The sequence below is a fragment of the Theropithecus gelada genome, chromosome 17, assembly GCF_003255815.1.
Source record: "Theropithecus gelada isolate Dixy chromosome 17, Tgel_1.0, whole genome shotgun sequence".
NCBI lineage: Eukaryota > Metazoa > Chordata > Mammalia > Primates > Cercopithecidae > Theropithecus > Theropithecus gelada.
The window spans coordinates 67,192,603-67,217,212 of NC_037685.1; the positions used below are offsets into that span (position 1 = coordinate 67,192,603).

Genomic DNA, 24,610 nt, shown 5'->3' on the forward strand with positions numbered 1-24,610 from the left:
GTGGGTGTGTACATCAGCTGAACCCTGGACTAAGAGTCTCAGAAGAAATGGCAAGCCTTCCAGCTTGAGATATATTTTCCTGTCTTTAAAGTCTTCTGATCTATAGTGAAAATAAACATGGAGAACGAAGTTTCTCTTTTCTAGGCTCAAATGAAGTGCCTTCCATGTTGTTGGCACTTGCTCAAGAAACATTTAAATGAATGATTTGGAAGTGCAGGCAAGCTGGCTGGGACATCTGTCACTGTGCTGATGGCCAGCATGGATTTGGTCGGTCCAGCTGGCTGGGTGTGGCTTCTCGTCTTCCCCTGGTGCTCCTCCTGGAGCTGGGGGGACGGTAGTGGGGGGGAGCAGGTTACCTTCTAAGGAAGAGCACAGCTTTCCTTCCATTTAGGAAATGTTATAAGAACATTTCCAGGATGCTCCTATACCTGTTTTGTGTTTGTTACCCAGTTACTTCCATTTCCAGGACCGCCTTCCCTGTACATAATGAGTGCCACCTTGCCCACTACCCATCCAAAGGGCCAGGAGTTGTGGAAGGTCCTTCTTTCCCAATTCCCATATGTGGCAATTTTATCATCTCCAATCCCAGACTTGTGCTTGAGGCTTTCACACCCAGGCCCAGGTTTTCGATGGCAGGTTTTTGGCAGAGCTGCCAGCCTCGTAAAACAAGGTAATGGTCTTTAGGAAGTAATCACTTTAGCTATTGTTTCCCAGCAGTTGCCAGAGAGTCTAGAAAGGACCTAGTGACTTCACGACAGTACAGCAAAAGGGAGAACAGCAGCTGCGGCAGCAGCCTGTGGACGGCAGGGAAGGTGGCTGCTAATTTTACAAGCACTTGGAGATATTCTGGCACCTTCATAGGACACCAGGGAACCTGCAGTCACTTTTGCTGGCTGACTTTTCAATCTCCTAACATTGACAAGCTCAATAGGAAAGAACTTAAATCCATTGTAAGGTTTTGCAATTTTCTCTAAGGTCAATATTACACATGGAATGCCTAATGGGAAATTGCTACAAAAATGGCAGCTAATTACAGGTTAGTGGATAAAACAACGCCCTTCTCTGGAGATCCTGTGCACGTAGGTTGAAGGATAAAATAGGGCTGAATGGTATTTGATTTATTTGTATTTATCCAAGTCAGTGGCCCAGGCAGGAAGGTAATATATGAAAAGGGACATTTTTGGAATAGCTGTTTTTGAATTATGCTCATGAAATACACACTGTGCTACGGAGGACATGTGGGAAAGCTACACTCTGACCGCATGACTAATTTTTAAAGCCTTGCATAGAGAGAATTCCCCCCAAGAACACAGCTGGGCTATTCCTTCGTGGACTGAATGTGTCAATTACGAATTGAACTAAGATGAAATTTTACTCCAACACGGCAAATGAACTGAGGAGTGTACCCTGTAGCCAAGGTATTATGTAGTAGTTCATACACCAAGTACTATTGTTTTATTAACTTTAAGAACATGTTTTACATAAAAACAGGCAACATCAAAAAAGCTCAGTTGATAAATGAACATACTATATCACAGATGATTTCATTCCACATTAACCTACATGTATTAGCTTAAACTGAAGGATTAGGGGGAAAATTGGATCTCATTCCACCTTTAATTAAGGATACAAATTGTTCCAAAGTTATTTCATTAGGATTCTGAAAATCAAAGATTAACCTGTGTCATCTGATCCATGCAGCAAGTGATAAATTCAGTATTTTTAAAGGAAACATTGAATTTTTTCTTGAGTCAAATTGAAACCTTTCAGAAACTTGTTTAAAAGCATCAAGTCCTACCCACCTTTTTAGTATGTATGAGCAAAATACTATCTAATTTCACACTCAACTAATCCTTTAATAATTTTCTTTCAGCCAGAATGAAAAAGGCCAGTATTAATTTCCTAATAAAATTTTTTTCAAAAGTTATCGAGGATATGACTATAACCTTGGACCAGTTTCAATTTCTTTTTATTTTTTTCTGAGAATACACCAAAGATTAATGTCAATGGCAAGTGAGAAATTGTCCCTAGAGAACTATTCAAGGACTTTTTCTCACTACATTTGATTGGACTGGAATGAACTGACATTATAGCATCTTTATCATCACCTTTAAAATTCTATTTTCTTTTAGTAGCAACAGTGAAGACTTTAGAACTATTACTTACTTTAAAATAATAAAGTATATCACAGACAAAAATAGACACCTTTACATTAAAGCAACATCAAGGGCCTCAATTTCATTGAACAGAAACAAATACTGAAGAAATTTACAGGTATGATTTAATTTTAGAGAGTGCTCTTTCTTCAGGGAAAAAAATTAAACTAGATCTCTCATTTGTCTGTATGGGCAAGATATGGTAAATGTCATGATCAAAACACATGCCAGTTAGAAACTTGATCACAGAAATGATGCTCAGTGTTGAAGCCCAGCAATAAACAAACAACAAACAAAAACCCCCGCTCTCACCAGAGGCATTTAAGCCTCTCCATTGAATTTCCTGTTTCCCACCGGTTTACGACCCTTAATGTTACTGGATGAATGGTTGCATATTTGAGATGATTAAAAATAAAAGACAGGCTTAAAAGCACCTCCTCCTCTAGTATGTAATTACATACAAACTAAAGATTCCTTCTGACAGTCCTAGGAACCCCATTTGTTACTGTTTCATGAATAAGCACCATTGAACCAATTTTTAAAGCACATTTGCAGTTATCAAATGTTTAGTGTGTCCTCAAGTTTCACTGATTTGTTTGCCTTTAAGCAAGAAAAGAGTAAAGTGTGTTATTTTCCTCTGCTTCTTATCATATCTGAATTGTCAAAAATGTTAATTTTGGAAGTGCTTTTAATCACTATTTTTCCCAACAGACTAGAATGGCTCCATGAAATTTGACAATTAAGGAAATCTCTATCCCCAGAAGAAGCACATAGCTGACCCTCTAAACTGCATGCAAAGTAAGGGTCTGTGTGAGAATCTTTTTCCCAAACTCCTGATGGGCATGGCAGACAATATGTAGAAAAATCTGAGTTTTGAACTGACCAACTTCAAGTCTTTTAAAATCCTTGGGCAAAAAAACCAAAAAATATCATCTAGCAGTTAAAAAAATTATTGACTTACAAATTATAGAAAAGATATGTTATCTACAATATACGCCAGGTGACCCGTTAAATTTAAAAAACGTATCCGAATGGGTAACTACATTAAAACTACCATCTTGGATTTTGGTGCTTTTCAAAATTCTGAAATCACTATTAACGAGGGACGATACCAGATTTTTTTGTTGCTCTTTTCTTCGGAGAATGGGGAAGAAGTTGGAAAGAGAAGGAAGTAAACCTTCACTCTGGTACAGCCCTGTATAGCAAACTTCAGCCTGGGGCACATTTTTATGGTCAAATTAAAAACCTTTGAGAATTGGAGTTTATCATAGAAATGCTGACAGATCCTAACCCAGAGAAGGGCTAGGAGCAACACAGTAATATTAAGAAAGCTCTCCCTCAGCACGATTGAGCTTCGGCGCAAGGGATAGAGTTGTCTAATGGACGCCCTTGGCCAGTAAACAACCGTGATTTAATGTGCTTGAGACTTGGTCATATGGGAGCTCTGTGACCCTCTAAGTCAAATTTTCTTTTCTTTTTGTTTTCAACTGAAATATGCCTCAAAGGGTAAAGGATTGCAATTTTAGCCTTCATTCATGGATATATTGTTTTCTTTCAACAATATCTGATGGGCCTGTTAACTGCCACCCATGGGGAGCAGGTTGCAGGAAGGTCTCATTGAACACAAAACACCAAGTGTTTTCAGTAGTTTATTCACATTTTTTTTCTCTGTTTATTTTAATATGCACCACGTGTAAGTTAGATGAGGGCTACGGTAAAAACATTTTTGATGACTGAAATCTTACTTTTCCTTCTAATGATCTGGAGCAAATCACATATTCATTGATCATGACGAATAAAATGATTTCTGCTACAATGTTGAGAAAACATGTGTTCATTAATATGAACACATATCTACAGAGATGATTTACACGATGCAAGTCATGAAAGAGTTCTTCCTTAGCTAGTCTACTATCAAACTGAAAAGATGAATCTTAAAATTCCCTTGAAAATACCATATGGTTGGTCATGTGTCAGTAAAAGAAAGATGGTCCCCATCACCAGGCCACCACCATAAGAGAGCTATATTAAATACTTGGGAAAAAATATGGAAACACTTGTGGTGATGATTAAATTGATAATTACATAGATACACTGCCATAATGATACATATTTGTTCTATGATAAGTGAAATCAAAAATAAGATCAATTTGGTTATAGAAATTCCTTAAAGAACACCACCACTTAATTATTTCAAACTTGAACTATCCCAAGAATGTCGAGAAAAAAATTAGAAAGCACTGGCTAAAAGCAAAGCAATCTGGATACACCAATGTAGTCAGCATGCCTTGTGCTTGTCTGTTAACCCTCTGAGTACATCTCTGACATTCAGGATCTTGGTAGCTTAATGTTAGAAAGATTGCATTCCATCTGATTACTCAAGATTTCTACTTGACTGGTCACATTCCACTCTTTATTCAGCATAGATCACTCAAATTCTACAGTGATGTGCTGGGATCCCCATGCTGAATGGGCCTTGCATTCTTCTGAGCTGCCCTTCTGCAGTGTGCTGAGAAACACTCCCTAGCTTCACACAGTCCAGAGTCCCCCTAGACGTTGATGGGAAAAGGCCTGAGCCATGCACTGCAGGCTCAGTACACTAGATGCTGTAGCAATATAGTTAATGCCCACAGAAAAAGCAGTAATTCAGAGAAAGAAAGGAAAATGACAGTCCACTGCAGGTAGGTCTCTGCCCATTGCATTCTTCATACTTTTAGAGTTGAGGCCAGGCTGTAGAGCTACTCCGTAGCCTTGGAATAGAGCTTTGCTTTATATTTCTAGAGAAAGCAACAATTTCCAACTAATTCAGTGTTCCTCATTAATATGGAATCTACCTACACACCAACACTCTTTCTGGTGTTCTCTGCCCCCCACCCCCACCTCCCCCCAAAAAACAACTCAACTAATTTACTAATTTATGCTACTTTGTGATTTTGTGTTATCGCTTCTGGATGCTCCAAAAGGGGGAAAAAAAAAAACCTCAATAAATAATATGCTGTTTACATGTCAGGACAACACAGACCACAGAGATGAACCTAAATGTAAAGGAGAAAAAATTTTGGAGATGGTGTTGCAAAAGTAATGACATGTGATTTAAAAATCCATATTAATATAGACCATAGTTTCAGGGTTGAAGAATAAAAATGCAGCAAGTGAAGATCAACATGCATTTGAAAATAAAGGACTATAGAAACGTTGTTCACAAATTTTAAGACTCTCAGGTATTAAAATATATTCAAACAGAGAACATAGGTACTGTTCAGCCACCAGATGCAAACATCATGAGGTATCCCTCCCTGGTTGTCTCATGGATCCCAGAGCCCAGCAAACCTTGGGAGCACATTTGAGCTGGGCACCTGCCTCTAAGACACGCCAGGAGAATCCTCTCTGAGCACTGCGGTGATGCACAGAACCTGCAAATCCCCATTCTAAAATGGAATCTGTTCCAGAAGAAACTCAGGCCTGGAGACTCTGCACTAGGGAGATCGATTTGGTGACAGGAGTGAAAATACAGGTCTCAGACAGGACTTGGCCCAAAGACAGAAAAAACACTATGACCTCCTGGACAGCTAAAGACAGTGGTATAAAAAAAATCATTTTAGGAGATGGAGGTTTTATCCTCAGGGATATCATCTAGGTCTTTCATCCTGATCTTCCTGGGAGACTATATAGGTAACCTAAAGGTGCACATGGAATTGTCTTGCCAGTGGTTTATTCACTGAAAACTTATCGTTAGAACATTCTGGATTGTGTTCCCAGTGTGCTTTCTCCTTAGCCATCTTGCAAAGCACCTGCCTCCAGGCCCCTTGTGCCCCAGCTCTCCTATGTGTGGATTTCATACTAGATGTAGATTGCACAGTGATGACCACAGTGCGTGGAAGCAGGTGAGAAAAAGCACAGGATGTTATTCCCTCTTACTGTTTGAAATTCCAGCCCTGCAGAGCACCGGGCAATTTATTGCTCTTTTCCACCAGTTGTTTCTTTCCTGTAGATGTCTGACACTGAGTAGAGAGACCCTCACTCACCAAGCACAAGACAAGCTATGGTGACTCCCTGAGAGTCTGCGCTGGCGCTAGCAGCAGCTGATATGGAAGCAGCATTTCTGGGGCGTCATCAGTACATCTTCATGTGGAGACAATTTGGGGGGGCACCATCTATTTCCGGGGTCAAGCTCTTTGCCACAAACCCAATTCCCTCCACTTGGGATGCAGAACTCACTGCAACTGACAGTCATATCTCTAACGAAAAAAAAAAATCTGTTTCTGAATAGGATTGTGAAGAAGAAAGAATAGTGTGTGTGTCGAAGTTATAAACCTGCCATGTTCTAAACCCACAGAAAAGGACAAACAAGATATCATTCTAAATGTCCTTCTTTTCTGGACATTTCAGCATCTAACAACACCCCTTGATCTGCAGTAAAATCAAGAAACATGTGTGTATACATCCAAAGACCTGAAAAATTCCCCAACAAGAATTCTCAATAAAATTCTATGCACTCAGAGGGTTAACAAGTGCTATATTACATACTGCAGATCCTAGCTTGACTGATGAAAACATTCATTGCTTCTAAGTTTAAAAAAAAAAAAATTGCAAATTGGCCTTAACCCTTTGAGGACTCTATTAGCAGCAAATTACCATCTTCACAATCACCACGTGTCATCTCATTCAGTAAAGGGAAACCGCTACAAAGATACCTGAAAACACTTTCAGTTCTGCCATTCAAGCATTGAGCGCTAGATAGATCAGATGAAACTGTTTTACACAAATTTTGGGGAAAAAAAATCTCAGAGTCTCAAAGGGTTAAGCTAGGACTTTGAGTAAAAGGGTCTTATTAAAAGGGCGAGTTGGGGGAGCGAACAGTCTCGGAGGAGCTTGGGGAGTAGTCTTCCGATTCCGAGTTGAGTTCGGGAGGAGCTGGCTGCGCCTTGTACCGGCTCCTCACATCCTGGTTGCGTCTTCGTCGGAAAACCTGCCTCTCCTTATCAAGAGCGGTGGTCTAGCAGGGGCATAAAATGAGAAAGAGGACAATTAGGGCGAGGGAAATGGTAAAACAAACTCTTTCTAGAACTTTCTGAGGTCAGAAAAAATACACTGGCCAAGTTCACCTGTCCATCATGGCACACTTTTTGTTGACAGTCACCACTCTCGGGGAGCCCTCTGCTCCCCACAAATCCAGGTCTTTAAGGGACCTGGTCATGACAGCTGCAGGCACAGGCAGGATGGATGGTGTACTGGGTTTGACCCTTCCCCACCCCTCCCCAGACTTTTGCTAGCTCCACATTTATTTACCCTTGGTGGCTCCTAGGCTAGCCAGAGGACACCCCCATCTTCTCTGAAAAGGGGTGCCTGAGTCCTGTGTGTAAAAACCCCCCTTGGGCAACTTCAATTAACATGCAGCTCGGGTAGCTGCATAATACAGATGAAGGGTGATGAAGTTGTCAGTCAGACATGGAAACGGAGCCACGGCTCATCCTGTTCTTTTAGCACCTCCTCACTCTAAATGATCTTATTATCTGTTGATGAGGGAGTGTGGATGAATTTCTGGGAAGGATTGGTTTAATTTTAATGAAACCAATGCCTGAAATTGAACACTGCTTTGAATGCAATTAAACCAAGTGGAAACCTTCCCACGGATTTCACTTTACAAAGTTCATTTTCATCGTAGTAGGTGGTAATTTATGAAACTGAGATTCAGTTTTGTAGGTATTCCAACTCCCAGTCTCTATGCCTCAATTTCCTGAGGAGACCTCTGATGAGTCCCCGGATGTGCTATCTGCCTGTAGCTCTGGAAGTTATCATGACATCAGAATGGGGGACGGCATGACTTCATCACAGATTTAATGGGTGTGGGGGAAAAATGGGGTCATTACAGAGAAACCTTACACAGAAAGCAGAAGAGTAGGTATGAGGTCTGAAGAAAAATATAGAACGCATATAAAAGTTGAAGGCGTTCTTGTTTGAAAATCCCTCTTTAAAAGGATGTAGCCTGGAGGTTATTCTGCTTTTAAGAGATTACTTTTCCTCTATGGGGATATACGCCACCATTTTTCCTCCTGAAAATTTACTGTTAGCTCCTTCAAAGAACAGAGATAAATTTATAGCCAGCCTGGTTCTGAGAACAAAGCGAAAACTAAGCCCCTCATACAACTGCAGTATAGCATTAGGGCAATCTTAGATCTAAAATAGGCCAATCAAAGTTCCAAAATGAAGTAATAAAGAGATAAAGAGAGGCAGTGTGTAGAACCAGTACAGTAAATGGCTTCGTTAGGCTGAACTGCTCTACTTTAGAAACTATCCACCCACTGAATGAACAGTGTTACAAACCAATGAGGAAGATAAACTTCAATAATTCACTTCTTGTCTCACTAGATTGTTAATACAATGATTCAGTAACTGGTCTGTTGAAACGTCTACCTTTGATTCTACTTGTTGAATTTTTAAGGACGCTCATATAGTTGTTAGTCTTATACCTATTGATTTTATGACATTTTCAGTGTCATAAACGCAAATTCCTAACTTTATTTAAAACATTGTAAAGTTACAACACATGGTATTTTGCTTTCAAAGCAAACTGAAATGTTCTGTTTGTGTAGAGTTGAATGTTTGTTAAAAAAACAGACGTCTATTTAGTCTGCCTTACATAAAAAGCATTTTGTAGTTAATCCAAGAGTAATATAAACACCTCTTGGTCATAAGAAATCTTTCTATTTCTACCTCTTTGAGAAAGAAAAAAGTCATTGGCATTGGAATGAATTGTGAACAGAGGCAGTCAGATGTGGGGAAGAAAAGCACATCAGGTTTTTGCGTCCCACTCTGTCAGGGATTTTGCGTCAGGGATTTTGGGTCCCACTCTGTCCATTGCTGACCATTCACCCAGGTTTCTCATCTTTTAAATAAGGAGCACCTTTCCACTCTCATAGAGTTGCTATAGGTAGAAATGGATGTGCAAATGCTTTCTAAACAGCCAAGACTCCCAGAAATGTAAGGTGTTCTTTTCTTTACAACTTGATGTAAGATATTGTTTTAAAATCAAGTAACTGCAGGTTATAGAAAAGCAATGTGCACAAAGCCCACGTTAGAACTTAACTCAGTACTTTCCCTCCTTCCTTTAGTTTCACTGGCGCCCTCTTGATATTTACTTCATTTCCCCATTATCCACTCAATACTTCACACTCTTAGCTGCAGCCACTGAAATACACCATTCTCCCACCATTCTACACAAATACTGTAATTCAGTTTATGCAGAAGCCAGTGGCACTTAATGTTGAGCCCATGCTTGGATGGTCCCCTCACCCTCATTTTCACCTTCATTTCTGCAAATCCTTATAAGCACAATCATATTCTCTTCCTTACTTGTCCTGCCTAGAAAGCCCTTGCCCTGTCCCTGTTGAAGCAGTCAGTTCTGGCCACTCCTACAGATTTCCCTAGTCAGCAGCTTTCTAAATGTTCACCTTTGTAGATAAGGCCTCATGCACAAAGGCTCCTGAGCTTTCAGGTGCATGGATCCCCAGGATGCTCATGACACTTATTCTTGGAAATGTATCATGGTCATGGGCATGTGTCATGGAATAAGTGGTTCAAGGTTGTCTCTATTGGATTTGCAGACTCTTAGAGTTGAATGAGGGTTTATAAAGCATTTTTGTCCAATGCTCTGTCTTTACAGGCAGGGACGCTGAGGCCTAGGCATGTGGAGAGACTTGCCCATATGCATTGCTAACTAGGAACAGAACTCAATCTTCTCCTGAGCAAAGCCCAAGCAGTGTCTTCCCATTTACTCTGAAGTTTATTGAAATGATAAATTAAAGTCACTGCACTCCCAGAAGCTCATCCCTTCTCTGTTCCCAGCCAGCATGAGCTAGGGAAAGACATCGGCCACAGGTAGTATCAAAGGCCAAAAGACAGTGGCTTCTCCACATTGATGATCAGAGAAACTTCTCTTTGTAGAAGCAGACAGGATCCACCATGTGGACAATCCCGTGAACACATTCTGAATTTTGACGCTCATAAACTCCTAAGGAAACCTGAGTCTGATGACACAGGTGCAGTTTTCTACCCCTCAGGTCCTCATAAAATTCTCAAACCAGCACTGAGGACTCCCAACTGACTTGCTCTCAGAGATGTTCCAGAAGGCATCACTGCCCACAGGTCTTTCCTTCTCGGCCCCCGCCCACTCTGCTTAGAGAAAGTATTTTCGGAACTTCTTTCTTCTCTATTTCCATGACAATCTAGTACCGTTATTGTTGTTCATCCTGCCTGCACCATAATTGACCCTAATTAACTGTTTTCCCTACCACATTGTAGACTCTTTGGAGGACCAAGGTCAAGCCTTGGATATGGTCTCTGTGTTTTCCACAGTTCACAGCACACAGTAGACACTCTATGAACTTTGTGGCATTTGAAAGATGGGAAACAATGAAGGCGATCTGGTTCTCTTTCTTCCAAAACTTTGTGGCTTTTGAAATATGAGAAAATATAATAGAGGTGATCTGCTTCTCTCTGGAGCACCCACCTTCTGGTCCATTCTGCACACCGCTGTCAAGTCAATTTCTACAAGGTCCAATTAATTTATTTACAGCTCCTCATAAAGCCCAATTTCTTTCCTTGGCCTAGCCTTTGCAATGTGCTTCCAATAAAAACTTCCAGGGTGTAGTACCTATTATTACTGAAAATGATCCTATGGCGTAAGTAGAGTCATTGTCTTCCTTTAGTGGACACTTGATTTTCAAGCACAGCATCTGTTTACTCTGCCTATGGTTAACTATACTTTAATTTCCCTTTGGATACCTCCTCACTCCCACATTCCATGATTCCAATGAAGTTGACCCTACTCCTATCTCTGGGAGTAGGGTTGGGGTGGGCTTGTGACTCAGGAGTAAGCCTGAATTTACTGCATTCCCCAATATCCATGAATGGCCCAAGATGGGCACCCGACTCCGTCAATAGGACATGGTAAGACTTTTGCTGGAACTTCACATTTATAATGAATCCCAATTTTGAGAGATTGGCAGGCCTGGAGCTGCTTCTCCCATCCTGGGTACCATGTGAAGTCCAAAACTAAAGCCAACACAGCGAGGCAGGGCTGGAGATGTCAAGAAACCAAGCATTAACTGAGTGCTGGATCCATCCATCACTGAAGTCAGACTCAACCTGTGAACCTTTCAGGTTATGTAAAATAATACGTTTCCTTTTTTGCTTAAGTCAGTTTGGTTTTGGTTTTCTTCACTTGCCATAAAAACAGTCCAAACTGATATATCTCTGAATGTGCTTTAATCATTCTCACATCTACCTCTTGGTTCAAGGTACTTGCCAACATGAAATTACCTCTCTTCCTCTCTCTGCCCACTGAAATTTATTTATTCTTTTTTTTTTTTTTTAATGGAGTCTCACTCTTGTTGCCCAGGCTGGAGTGCAGTGGCACAATCTTGGCTCACTGCAACCGCCGCCTCCTGGGTTCAAGTGATTCTCCTGCCTCAGTCTCCCAAGTAGCTAGGATTTCAGGCACCCACCACCATACCCAGCTAATTTTTGTATTTTCAGTAGAGATGGGGTTTCACCATGTTGGCCTGGCTGGTCTCAAACTCCTGACCTCAGGTGATCCACCTGCCTTGGCCTCCCAAAGTGCTGGGATTACAGGTGTGAGCCACTGCGCCCTGCCAATTTATTTATTCTTGAAGACTTGATCAAATTTTACCTTCTGTACCATATTTTTTCTTTCTAAACTCCTTAGGCAAGAATTGTTTTGACCAAACTTTTGGGAATTAATTGCACACTGACCTTCTATTTTTTTTTCTTTGCATATTCCCCAAATACTTTGCCAACTATTCTGTGGGAGAATTTGAAACTTCTTTGCATTTTCCAGATGATTAGTAGACTGTGGCGCACATATTAAGTGTGTATTAAATACTCCTTAATTAATATAGCATTATTTTAGGGGACTGCATACTTTCTGAATAATAACAATAGCAAAAAATAGAGTTCAAAGCAACTCTAACACAAAAGAGTAAGAAGTTAAAAGTATTAAGAGGCAATATTTAAGACTATAACTTATGTTTCAAATATGACCAAATTCTTATGTCAGATAAAGTTAAAATTCTCTTACGAATTCACTCATCCAACAAGCATTTATTGCGGTCTAATTTCTTATTATACTAAACACTGTAACGTATGATGTTTAGAAGTTTGTGGCCACAAAATTAACTTGACTCTAAAATAGGTGCAGTTCATCTTTTCCAAATGAATTTGGTAGCCCAGATATGCAGTTTGGGACAGATGAAGTTACCAAGGAAATAGCACTATAGGCTATTATATAATTTTTACAAAGTATTGTCATAAAACATGTAATCCAATTGAAAATGTCTTCCCCGCCCCTGAAAAAGAAAAAAAGCATTTGAAACATAATTTGTTCCTCTGAAATCCTGCATCACAACTTCAGATTCTGAGCCCTTTCAACCACTTCTAAAAGGCAGCTGTACTATTTTTGTTGGTGGGGTCAGGGGGGAGTCCTCAAGAGTCAACTTGATTTTGTGTGTGTGTGTGTGTGGCTAGCTTTACTCTTTATCAGTCACAAAAAAAAGTCCCCAGACATCAAGCAAATAGGGTCTCTTCTTAATGCCTATTTTTGTAAATTAAGGATGTCCTCAGGTATAGGCTTGAGGCTCCATGAACACTTAAGAGTTCCTAATGGATTTATTATTTTATTAGTTATTTTGTTCATATAAATTTGTAGCTTTGTCGGAACCTACATGAATAGGCTTGCGGTAGAATTCCCAAGTGTTTCCTTAGTAAGTTACCACTTCTTTAAGAGATCCTAAGAGACTCTGAAGAGTGCATTATCACATTTTGGTGCTAATTATCACAGGTTAGAGGTAAGCAAGAACTCTGCTGAGATTCTGGAGTTGACCAGTGGTAACCAAGGATGCAGCTCTAACCTAGTTACTTCAAATATGTGCATGATAGCGACCGCCACGCTGTGTACTGGGTGAGAGCTGAGTAATGATGGCCTGGGGGAAGCTGGTAAAGAGAGAACACATGGTTGATTAAATAAAATGGTATAGAGAAATGGACTAATATAAACCTATCCTACCCAGAAGAAACACTGCATATTTCTACCATGAACTGTAAGCCCTGGCTTATCACAAAGCCCTTAGCAGATGCTAGATCAAGTGTGAAAACAGAGGAATGGTAAAATAATGCCAGCTACCTCAGCAACTCAGGTGATTGCACACGTGGTAGCTGAAAATCTTAGGAAAATCCCTCCGCATCATGTTGGTGCCTGCCATAACACCAGGCATACATAAATAAAAGACAGTGCTTGCCTATTATCAGATTTATTCCCATAAAGGATACATCTACTGAATTTGGCCAGTGGCCTATTCTGTTACAATGAAATGGCAGTATCCTCCACATGTGCTCAGATAGTTTAAATCCTTCGTTCTGACATTAAATTTGGAAACTCCGTATAAAGACATATGAACTACCCATCTGGTATGTCTGTAATGTTAAAGGAAAAACATAGCATAGAGGAGGAAGGTCAGGAATAATCAAGAACATGAATTGAAGCATTAGCTTAGATTTTGCCAGTCTGAGTCACCCCACGTCTCTAATGCTTGTCTTGTCTGGTAGCTTAAGTTTAATCCCCTTGGAAGCAGCAGTAGGTGGAAGTCAGGAGAATTAGCTTTTTGTCCTAGCTCAGCTAATTATATGACCTTGGACATGTTTTCTAACCACACCGAGCCCCAATTTCCAGGTCCATAGACTGAAGGGGGGTTATTGTGCATGATCCCTAGGGAAACTTTCACCTATGAAATTCTATGAATATGCTTAATATCACCATCAATCTACTTAATGGGTTATGTTTTTCTCTTAGCAAACAATAGGCCTTACAGTCTATGGACCAAACATATTTCTGTTCTGCAATACTTGCAGGATTCACAAGAGATGTACTCATTTTCATTGTGAGGCAATGTTTTCTGTCATGGCAGTAATTATTGGATTTAAGTAACTGCATTTTTCAGAGGCAAATGTGGACTGCTTTTCCTTTTTTGCTTTTCTTAATTTATGGCTAGCCATCACATATAGTCTTCATTTCATTAATAAAAGAACATTATTGTGCATTTTGCCTTTTAGTCCATCCATTATTCATACTGCCTAGGAGACCGAACTGGGGATGCAGCTGCTGGGACATTAATCTCAGGAACCCTTTCTTTTGCTTACCCTCACTCTGTGGGGACTACATTACGATTTGCTTGTCAGTTTGGAAATGTTTTGCTTGCTAGTAAAATTAAACTGACAAATCGATTGAAATATCCACCCTCCTCATTTTATTGGGCTTACTCTCATGCTTATTGCAGTTGTTGTGTTTTGCTTTCATATCCTTTTGAGGTCTTGCCAGAAATGACACAGTATCTGAAGACATGGCATGGCTTTTCTTAAAGACAACCATTAAAATGGCAAAAGGAGGCCTTCGTGGGATGCAACTGAGTAGCCTTCCAAGCTGCTTACTTTCTTGGCATGATTATCTTAAATCTTATTCCCCATTTTCCTGGGAGAGCTGACCTTATGCTTCTGCACTAATAATCTTGAACATAGGCTTCTCCTGCTGACCTGGTTCTTAATAGAGTCTTAAATTGGCCTAGCTCTGCAGTGGGTTTCTGATGGCCTCCTATCAGACAGTTAAAATTACAGCCAATTGGTGGGGGTTGAGCTCAGGACAAAATTCGTGTGCTTCCTCTGCCCAACAGCCCCTGATTTTCTTATAGGAGCCCAACCTCCGTGGAATTGCCATGTTTGTTCTCCATGATATGAGTAAACTAAACAGCAACCAAAAACACAGTTTGCCTTAAAAAATCTATGAAAATTTAGTGCCTACAAAGCAGGTGAGTCAGGGGTAGTTCCTTTTATTGCAGAAACCATTTTAACCTTGCCAAAAAGCTTAGTCCTGGATTGCTAAAAGTGGGATGTTATTCTGGAGCATCTCGTATGTGATTTGATTGCCCAAACTTTGATGGATCCCAAATTCTTCAAAAACATGTCTATCCTGAAAATCAGTGAAAAAATGGTCCCTTCTTTGGAGAGCTCAATCATTTATTTGTTAACTTTACAAATATTTATTGAAGGCATCTTCTACTAGGCAGTGGAGATAGAGTTTTTAATAAGCCCTAATCCTGTTCTTGTGGAATTTGCATTTGTACAGATGGTGCCTTTTAATTTAGACATATTTTCCCCCTAGAAAGGGTGTTGGAAAACTTTTCCGGAGGGGCCAGATAGTTAATATTTTAAGTTGTGCAAGTCACATGGTTCTCTGACTCAACTACTCAACTCTGCTGCTGTAGGGCAAAGGCAGCCATAGACAGTTTGCAAATGAATGTGTGTGACTGTGTTCCAATAAAACTTTATTTACGAAAAAAGGAAGTAGGCTAGATTTGGCCCATTGGCCGTGGTTTGCCAATTCCTGTCCTAGAGGATCACATTTTAAACTTATACTTCATCAGAATTTTTGGCTATACCTACTTCAGGTAAAACATAATGCCATAAATACTCACAAGAAATATAACATATACATTACTGAGCATTTTACCTTAATCAGAGCATTTAAAAAGTTCATGATTCTACTCTAATAACAAATGCCTCTCTCTGAAGAGAGATCAGTTTTCTCAGCAAAATCTGTGGAGTGGGTGATTTGCTCTTGAAAGTCAGGGAAACAGATATCAATTTTTTTTTTTTTTTTTTTTTTGAGTTTCTTCTTTGGGCTGGGGTGTGTGAAAGCACTTTTGCACAGGCAGGCTAATTTAATCCTCACCACAGATTTTGAAGGTGGATAACGCTCTTCTCCCTTTTGTAAGTGTGGAAATTGAAAATCAGACGAAGAATGTAACTCGCCTAAGGTTACTCTGCAGGAAATGGGGTGGACTAGATCCAAACCCAGGGCTTCTTGACTCCAAAGCCACACTCTCTCTGTACACTGGGCTGCCAATCTTTAATTAAGTTAATTTAATCTCAATCTCCATTACTCTTTTTTTTTTTGAGACGGAGATTTGCTCTTGTTGCCCAGGCTGGAGTACAGTGGTGTGATCTTGGCTCACTGCATCTCTGCCTCCCTGGCCCAAATGATTCTCCTGCCTCAGCCTCCTGAGTTGCTGGGATTACAGGTGCCCACCACCACACCCAGCTAATGTTTTGCATTTTTAGTAGAGATGGGGTTTCACCATGTTGGCTAGGCTAGTCTTGAACTCCTGACCTTAGGTGATCCACCTGACTCAGCCTCCCAAAGTGTTGAGATTACAGGTGTGAGCCACCACACCCAGCCTCCAAGACTTTTTAATTTCTAAAAGTATCATGTGACTGACATATATTTGAAAATTGTTTATTTCAGCCTATGAATACTCACACCCTTTCTTTTTTTTCTTTTTTTTTTTTTGAGATGGAGTCTCGCTCTGTTGCCCAGGCTGGACTGCAGTGGCTGGATCTCAGCTCACTGCAAGCTCCGCCTCCTGGGTTTACGCCATTCTCCTGCCTCAGCCTCCAAAGTAGCTGGGACTACAGGCACCCGCCACCTCGCCCGGCTAGTTTTTTGTATTTTTTAGTAGAGATGGGTTTCACCGGGTTAGCCAGGATGGTCTCGATCTCCTGACCTTGTGATCCGCCCGTCTCGGCCTCCCAAAGTGCTGGGATTACAGGCTTGAGCCAACGCGCCTGGCCTCATACCCTTTCTTAATAAGAGGTGTGTCATACTTATAATTAAGTTCTTTACGTATGATTTCTTGCTCATTTATACCTCATAAAACCTCTATCCTCTCAATGACCTCACTAAGGAGCATTCACAAAGTATGGCAGGAATGAATATGTAGAAAAGAGCACAGATGTTTACTTTTAAGTCAAAATGAGGGAAAGAGGTTCTGGGGCAAGGGCAGAATCAATATGATACTACACAATTTTCAGTCGATCTGGAATCATCAGGAATCTTAGGAAAATGTTAAAATCTCTCTTCAATTTATACTCAATGATTAAGACTTGGAATGCCATGGCATTTTCTCATTTTTAATAATAAGTAAGCTACATTTAAAAAAGACTTATATGTCATTGGAATCCTCTCTTAAGGGGCCTCTGAAAACAAAACAAAAGAAAATAAAACCTCAGTGAGCAACCTGTTTGAGTTGGGAAATGCAACGCAGATGTTTCACTATTCCCATGTTCTTTCTAATGACCCTTGGTGACCTTCATGCCACTACAGGCATAGGTGTCACTCATCTTTTGAGACTATGGCCTAATAGCTCATGCTTGGGTATCAAGGTACAACTGCAAGACCAATCCTCACTACTTTCCTGAGACTTCTCTCTAATCACAGTCTGAGTGGTTTTGAAGTTTAAACCTATGACTTTTCGACGTGTTAAACTGAACCCCCCAAACTTTCTGTTACAGAGGGAGCCTCCGGAGTGGGTGGAGCATCTGCCCTGCCTGCCAGCCATGCTCTGGCTCTCTGCGGGGACTGCCCTCTCACTCTGCAGAGCAAGGCCAGGACAGCTCGCCACCAAGCAACCTGCAATGCATTGCAACTTGCTGTGTACATTTAGCTGCTTCTGATCGAGGCTGGCCCTAGATCCCTTCTCACACCGCACGGAGGTTCCTCCCTGGCTTCCAAAGGAACAGTTCTCTCAAACCTGCGCAGAGCAAGATGCATTTAACTGACCCCATTCCTTTTAACAACAGAGCATGACAGCTTTTAATAGCCTTGCAAAGACGACGTGCGGCCGCCACCGCTCTGCCTCATTACTCACTGTTTCAGCACGGTGCTCGAATCCAATATGCACATTTTAGTTACGTCATGCCTGGGAACTCAACCACCCTTTTGTCCTAGCTCGCCTCCCCATTTGATCTTGTTTCTCATGTTTAGCTTATGTCTTGTTTTGATATTTGTTTTATTTAATTGAGTTACCCGGTTCTGGCTGTTGCCCTGTTCTGTGGGCTGAAGGTGCAGGATTCTTCCCCGTGTGTTACAGGGCATAGCACCTGCCATGGTGACAGCTTCACTTGGGAAGGTAGAAATGTGTGTGACCACGTCCCCTTTGAATAAGGATGCATTTCCAGGAAGGGGAAAATGTAACGGGATGCAAATGTTTTCCAGTGGCCTGCAGCAGGGGAAAATGGTGGCTTCTTAGGAGAGTGTGGAATAGCCCAGTGAGCTCATTCCTGGCGTAGCGTCCCCCCCCGGACTCTGGGTCCTGGACGCATGGGTCAAGTGAAGGATGCCGCTCCCTTGGAAGCAGCTCTCTGGTATGAGGCTGGAGAATGGAGAGAAGGGGAAAACAACCCCCACTACTTGTCTATAATCACCAAAAAGCCAGTTAAGAGGGACAGACCCATTCTGGGCACCCTGAGGAGATGGTTTTCCCAGCCTGTGCCCTTATGTGATCTGCTTTACAAAAAGCAAGCGCGACTCCCAAGCGTTCTGCTTAGAGCAGTAAAAACAGCCATGAGCGCTTTAAACACAACAATTGGGAGCGGGGATGCTCGCCTGTAATGATTGTTTATGTTAGAAAGTTGGCTGCCACCATGGTTAGACAAATGCTCCCACTTCTGCGGAGATAAAAGGCAAGCACTTGCAATCAGTAAGGAGAGCGTGTCTGTTCTGGGGCTAAATGGCATTATAAAACTTCCTAATTAAGCATATATGCCGATGAGTTTTTAGCATCATTTCTCCAATTTAGCTTTACATACTGGGTGTGCTGTTCGGTACAGCACTAACTATAAACATTGTTGTTACTGCCCCAGCTGGAAAACAGAGCAGTTTATGTGCGCAAGAAAAAAGAGATTATCTCCCATCTGCTCCTGCCCATTATTCAGGGATGTGTCATTTTGTCTGCTGATGGGAGCCATCACTAGGATTTTAGTTAAATGGCCTTTTTATACTTGGCTATGTTTATTAATTATTGTGTTTACTTGGGGTTTAGTTCCCATCCTTAATCCCACAAATTTAGTAACTTAATTTTCCAGAGGTTTTTGAAATTAGGTGACTTTATATGTGTAATTTTTATAATACAAATGTGCACAACTGTAATTAGACATACTTGATGCCTATTTTTAATTGTATATTAACTTTACACTTACATCTCTGGTGAATATTCCTGACATTAAGAGACACATAATTTAAAAGGATGGAGCATGTTGTGATTCAATTTATATAAAGTACAAAACCAGCCAAAGCTAATTAATGTGGCTAGACTCTAGGGTCAATGTTTACCCTTGAGGTGAAGTGACCCTCCCGGAAGGGAGCCCCCAGTGTTCTGTGCCTGATCTGGGTGCTGCCTACAGGGGCATGTTCAGTTTGTGAAAATTTATAGAGATGTGCATTCCTGATAGGTGCAATCTTCTGGAAGTACATATTCTTCCAGGTAAAAGTAAAAGATGGATGAATTCTCTTCTGTGATAAAGTCAAAAAAGAAGGGTCTGCACAAAGGCAGATTATGATGAACTCACCCTCCTCCCTCCAAAATAAAGTCAAAAATTAAGTTCTTTCTACATCTATAAGGCCAATTATGTAGGTAAACTAAATAAATGAATGTGCAACTCCTACATGCATTATAAACGGAGAAGACACCAATAGCCTTCTATGTCAAAAATGACCTTAGAAAATTTGATTGAGCTTTGGGTGTTTTCTTGCTTTAAACAGATTTGGAAATGATCATGATTTCAGTATATCTGAATCATTTGTCAAGGTATGCCCCTTTCTGCTTTCCTATGTACTATGTTTTGAGTGTCTGATTATAGAAAAATAACCAGGAGTAACAACTGGGGCTAAAATCATATATATATACACACACATATACATTATATATGCATATATACACATACGTATATATTTTAATTTTTTGGTTAAACTTTGCGGTCTAACCATGAAACAATATCAGACAGCTACTGTCTTACTCCAGATAGGCTCCATAGTTTGGAGAGAACAAATGCCAAAACCAATGGAATTTTTTTTTTTCCAAACACTAAGACGTGGAGCGTTACCTGGAGATCATTTCAGAAACATTAAGATGGAGAAAACAAGCTCCCTAGGATTTCTCAGAGTTCATTTCTCAAACCATCAAAAACCATCCTGCTTGTGGATAACTTAAAGAGACATAAACAATGCCCCTTGAAGGAAATGCCAGGGCAGTTGACTGGAATAGAAAGCGATTGGATAGAATTCTTAACCCAGTTTTTAAAAAATCGATACCTCCCATAATCCCTTTTGCTTGAGCAGATAAGCCAGCTAAATAATCTGACAGTTACAAAATATTGAAAAATAAATTCATGCAATAGCTAATACATAGAGGGATTTCCAGGGGGAAGAGGGAACAATAAAACAAAAACAAAACAAAAGGTGGAGAATTTGAAAACACAAGCTTACCAACACACACAATGCATTCTATAGCCCATTGTACTTTGAGGCGCTTCTACTACTAAAGTGTAAATGCATTGTTATCCATCTAATCAGGTCAAGGTTGGGCTTGATGACTTTAAAATGACAGTATATACTTCTATAGAACACACACTAGCGTGCTATTGTTCTTCCATTTGTTAAGGGACAGAAGAGCACTGGAAATCATTGTTTTAATTAGCAACATCAGGAAAATGCTTTGGCATTAGCACTAAATATACTGTCCTTTTAACCATAAGGAAAATTGATACTGAGCATGGGCAATGGAAAGAAAGCTGGCAAATGTCAGTGTGAATAATGGGTGAAAAAAAGGAATGAGGGGGTGTGGCATCTCAATCAAGATTAAAATGAAACCGATAAAGCAGCATATGGACTGGATAACAAATCAAAAGCATGTTTATCCACCGAAGGAACTGGTTAATGGAGACTGCCAGCACGTTGCCATGGAAACACTGACTGTTGAGCTGCACCATCTCATACCTTATCCAATACATTCCTGGTTGCTGGTAGTAGTCCAAAGACCCTGATCTCTTGATGGTAAACCCGTGGTCCAGCTGAGCAGAGAGAAACGGGGCAACTCAGTGGATCAACATTGTGCTAAAGAATTAAGACTCCAGACCAAGCTGTTCTTCATTGATTCTATATGTATATATAGTTACGATGCCTCTTCTGCAGGGTAACTAGCTAATATCCTAAGTCTGCATACTGAAAACAAAAAGGCAGGAAATGACACTAATCCCTCATGAATATTTTGGAGGCCAATTTGCTCAAATAGATCTAGTTCATCAGACAAGTTTTTGAATGACCATTTTAAACATGTCCTCTCAATTTCAAAAGATACAAACACCTCTTCATATGCCATAGAATAGAAAATGCTTCACAATTCAATAAAGTACTGAAATCAGCATTAGCCACTTAAGAGAAAGCAGATTGGACCCCATAGAGTATTACCGCATAAGGCTTACATTTGAGGGCTTCATAACTATGAAATGAAAGAGGACAAGAATCAGGTTTTGAAACCTCATTAATTACAGCAATTTAAATTTCTGAGTTAATCTTCAAAAGCAGAGCTAGTCTTAAAGGTGAATCTTTTCCTTTTTATAAAAGGTATATGATCTAATTAAAGGTGAATCTTAATTACATTTCTACACTACAAAGATAGAGTATAAAACAGTCAATAAATTTTCTCTATGAAAATATGGAAAATGAAGTAAAACAAAATATAGTTTTCACTGTATATTAAAAATGCATATGTATAGTTAAGTGCTTATGATTAACACAAAGTACAATAAATAGAAGACAGGAGAAGTCCTCAAAGTTGTTCATCCTGGAATAAGATGTTAGCTTTTGGCTACCTGGGAATAAAAGATTCAATCCCCCAACCTGAAGAACACTAAACATGCTGCGTGCCCGCTTCCCCATTCTGCCTGTGAGAGGATGCGACTTGGACACCTTTCTTCAGAGAGAGGCTTACGTGTTCTTTCAAGTGCGTTACTGGTGTGATGCTGACGACAGTTTCTACTTCTGAATTCACAAAGGCATTTCAAAAACATGCCAGGGCACCAGGCATTTAAACTAAAAACTGTTTGGAGGATTTGGTGTTCTGATTATAAACTAGGCTATCCAAGTGTTCATAAAATGCAATGTGAGGTTTTAATCTTTTTAGAAACGTATGTTTCCTTTTATAGAGAAAAAAATTGAGTATACTACTTGCTTTCAGGAAGATGAAGGTGTATGCTTGGCCACAGACAGCTACTTAGTAATTAGCTTTCTATTGCCATCTACAGGCAAAGTGTCATATAACAGGTCTCATTTTAGAACTAAGCTTCCCAGTGTCACAATTATATGCACGCTGATTAGTATGGATTTGTTCAATTAGACTGAAATGCTCTATTTGCATGAGCAAAATGCAAAAGAAGAACTTTAAAGCATTAGGAAAATTATTGGTTAAAATAATAAACAGTGTTAAATGAGGAAAAATAAATTGGAACTGACATCTTAGTCATCGGTTCTTCATCAAGCTGAGCAAATCTAATAATGCCTCTCTCTCTTCCCTCAGCTCTCAAAAAGTTCACCGTTAAAATGTCATCTCTAATTCATTTTATGTCTATAAATTGCATTTTAATAACCTTTTGTTTCCCTTTCTCTCTCTCTCTCTCTCTTTTTAAATCCCCCAGCTACTGGGAAAGGCAGCAGAGGGACAATGGAGTCTCTCTGAGAGACACAGAATGCTGCAGTTCTAAGGAATGCAACAGCTTCCACCTAATCCCATGGCTTGACCTAATGTCAGAGCACCTTTCCTCCTTCAGGAGGGTGTGTGATCCCAGTGAACCTCCAGCTAGTAATTACTGTCCTAACCAACTCGAGGCCCTCTTGCAATCTTAACATAAGGTTATCATTTGTCCTTTCTTTGGTCTCAATAATGTATGGAGTGTGAAGCAGAAGAAAAAAAAATGACAACAAGAACAAAACACACTACAGTTCAGAACATGAGTACATGTTAAACTATGCTCATATCATAAATTACACCTGTGAGAGAGGCTGCCGGTTATGACAGTATGCTTTTTTCTTTTTCTTTTGTCATTCTAAGAAAGAAAAAAGTGTCATAGATTCTCTTATGAGCATGGGTGATCTCCAGCAGGTAATTAGGTTTCTAACTAAGAAATGAGAAGTAATAGTTAAAAATCAATTATTTAATTGTTGGTTCCCCCCGGCCACCAAACCACAAACTAACACTACATCCTAAATAATAATTTTTTAAAAATTCTAAAGGGTATATGTAATTCTAAAATATTAGTCCCATGGTAAAGGCGGTTTAAAATACATGATTTTGTAGCCTCTGGGGAGAGCATATATATCCAGGAAAATTCTGTTTGAATGAAATTTATGCTGAAATAAGTTTTTGTAAATCTATCAAATAGAATTCATCACTGTGTTATATCAGTTCCTGAACTTTTAATGATGTGAGCAAATTAATCATTATATTAAATTATTAAATTATCAAATAGTCTTTATAGAATGCATCATTTATAAAAAAAATTTTCTTCTACCTTCCACTTATTTTGCTTCATAGCAGAATAGTCTTTCTTGGCAGTCATACTTTGGAATATTATTTAATGCCAGAATTTCTTTTTCCTGTGATAGTCCCCTGATAGCCTTTGCATTTTAAGAATGAAAAAATGGTTATGCAATATAATTGGATATATCCAGTGCTATTCTGAAAGTAACAAAATGAAGGGGCCAAAATAGCCAGTTTCTAATTCCCAGCCCCACCCCGTGGCTACTGACCTTGGCCGAGTTCTTCTAGAAGGTAGAGATATTTATGAGGGAAAAGCATTCTGGAGAAGGTGCCTAAATGTACATAGTATGGTAGACCAGATTCTCTTAAAACAACCTCTGAAATCTACATTGATATTCTCTTTTATGCTTGAAATATGAATGCTGATGGTTAACATATGAATTGTGCTGTAGATCTGGCAGGCACTTTTTAAGATACAGTTTTCTGAAACCAGCCAATTATTTTGAATCTGAATTAAGTTGATAATTATTTTAAAAAAAGACAAAAACCTCTGCAACGGTAAAGATTAAACAAGCATGCAACCAATGCATAACTCAGCATTACACAGCCCACTTTACAATTTGTAAGTATATTACCAGTTTGTGCAGTTTCCATGGAAACCGTGTTAGTGATGAATTGAGAAACTTGCATTCAAAATTGCATTCAAAGTGGTCCAATCATGACATTTAGGAAAAAAAATAGTGGATCTTTGATCTTCAAATACTAACGAGTGTTTTAAGATCCACCTAGATGAGGTTTTAATGAATTCATATGGATAAGGCTTCAGAATTTATCCAACTTTGATTAAACTAGGATTTCCCCTCAAATATGTGCTATTTGTCAATTGGAAAATTGCCCTGACGTTCCTGCCCTTAGTCATTGTAAGACTCCTAGAATACTGTGAACAAACCCATACTGAGCAACCAAGGCAAACTTAACCAAAGACTGATTAAAATAAAAGACCAGGGAAAAAAGAAA

General features: G+C 39.8%; 1 protein-coding gene across 5 annotated transcripts in view; it reads right to left on the bottom strand.

Annotated features, from left to right (window-relative positions):
- Positions 1-1,436: 1,436 nt before the first annotated feature.
- The window catches only part of DCLK1 (doublecortin like kinase 1), a 355,985-nt gene continuing 332,811 nt past the window's right edge, over positions 1,437-24,610 (bottom strand). For 3 of the 5 annotated variants that reach the window (XM_025364300.1, XM_025364299.1, XM_025364302.1), the window contains one exon: positions 1,437-7,152. In XM_025364300.1, the coding sequence (XP_025220085.1) occupies positions 6,988-7,152 (165 nt within the window). In that variant the 3' untranslated portion in view covers positions 1,437-6,987. Of the gene's footprint in view, positions 7,153-21,054; positions 21,129-24,610 lie in introns of all 5 variants that reach the window. The other 2 variants (XM_025364301.1, XM_025364303.1) reach the window with 1 other exon arrangement.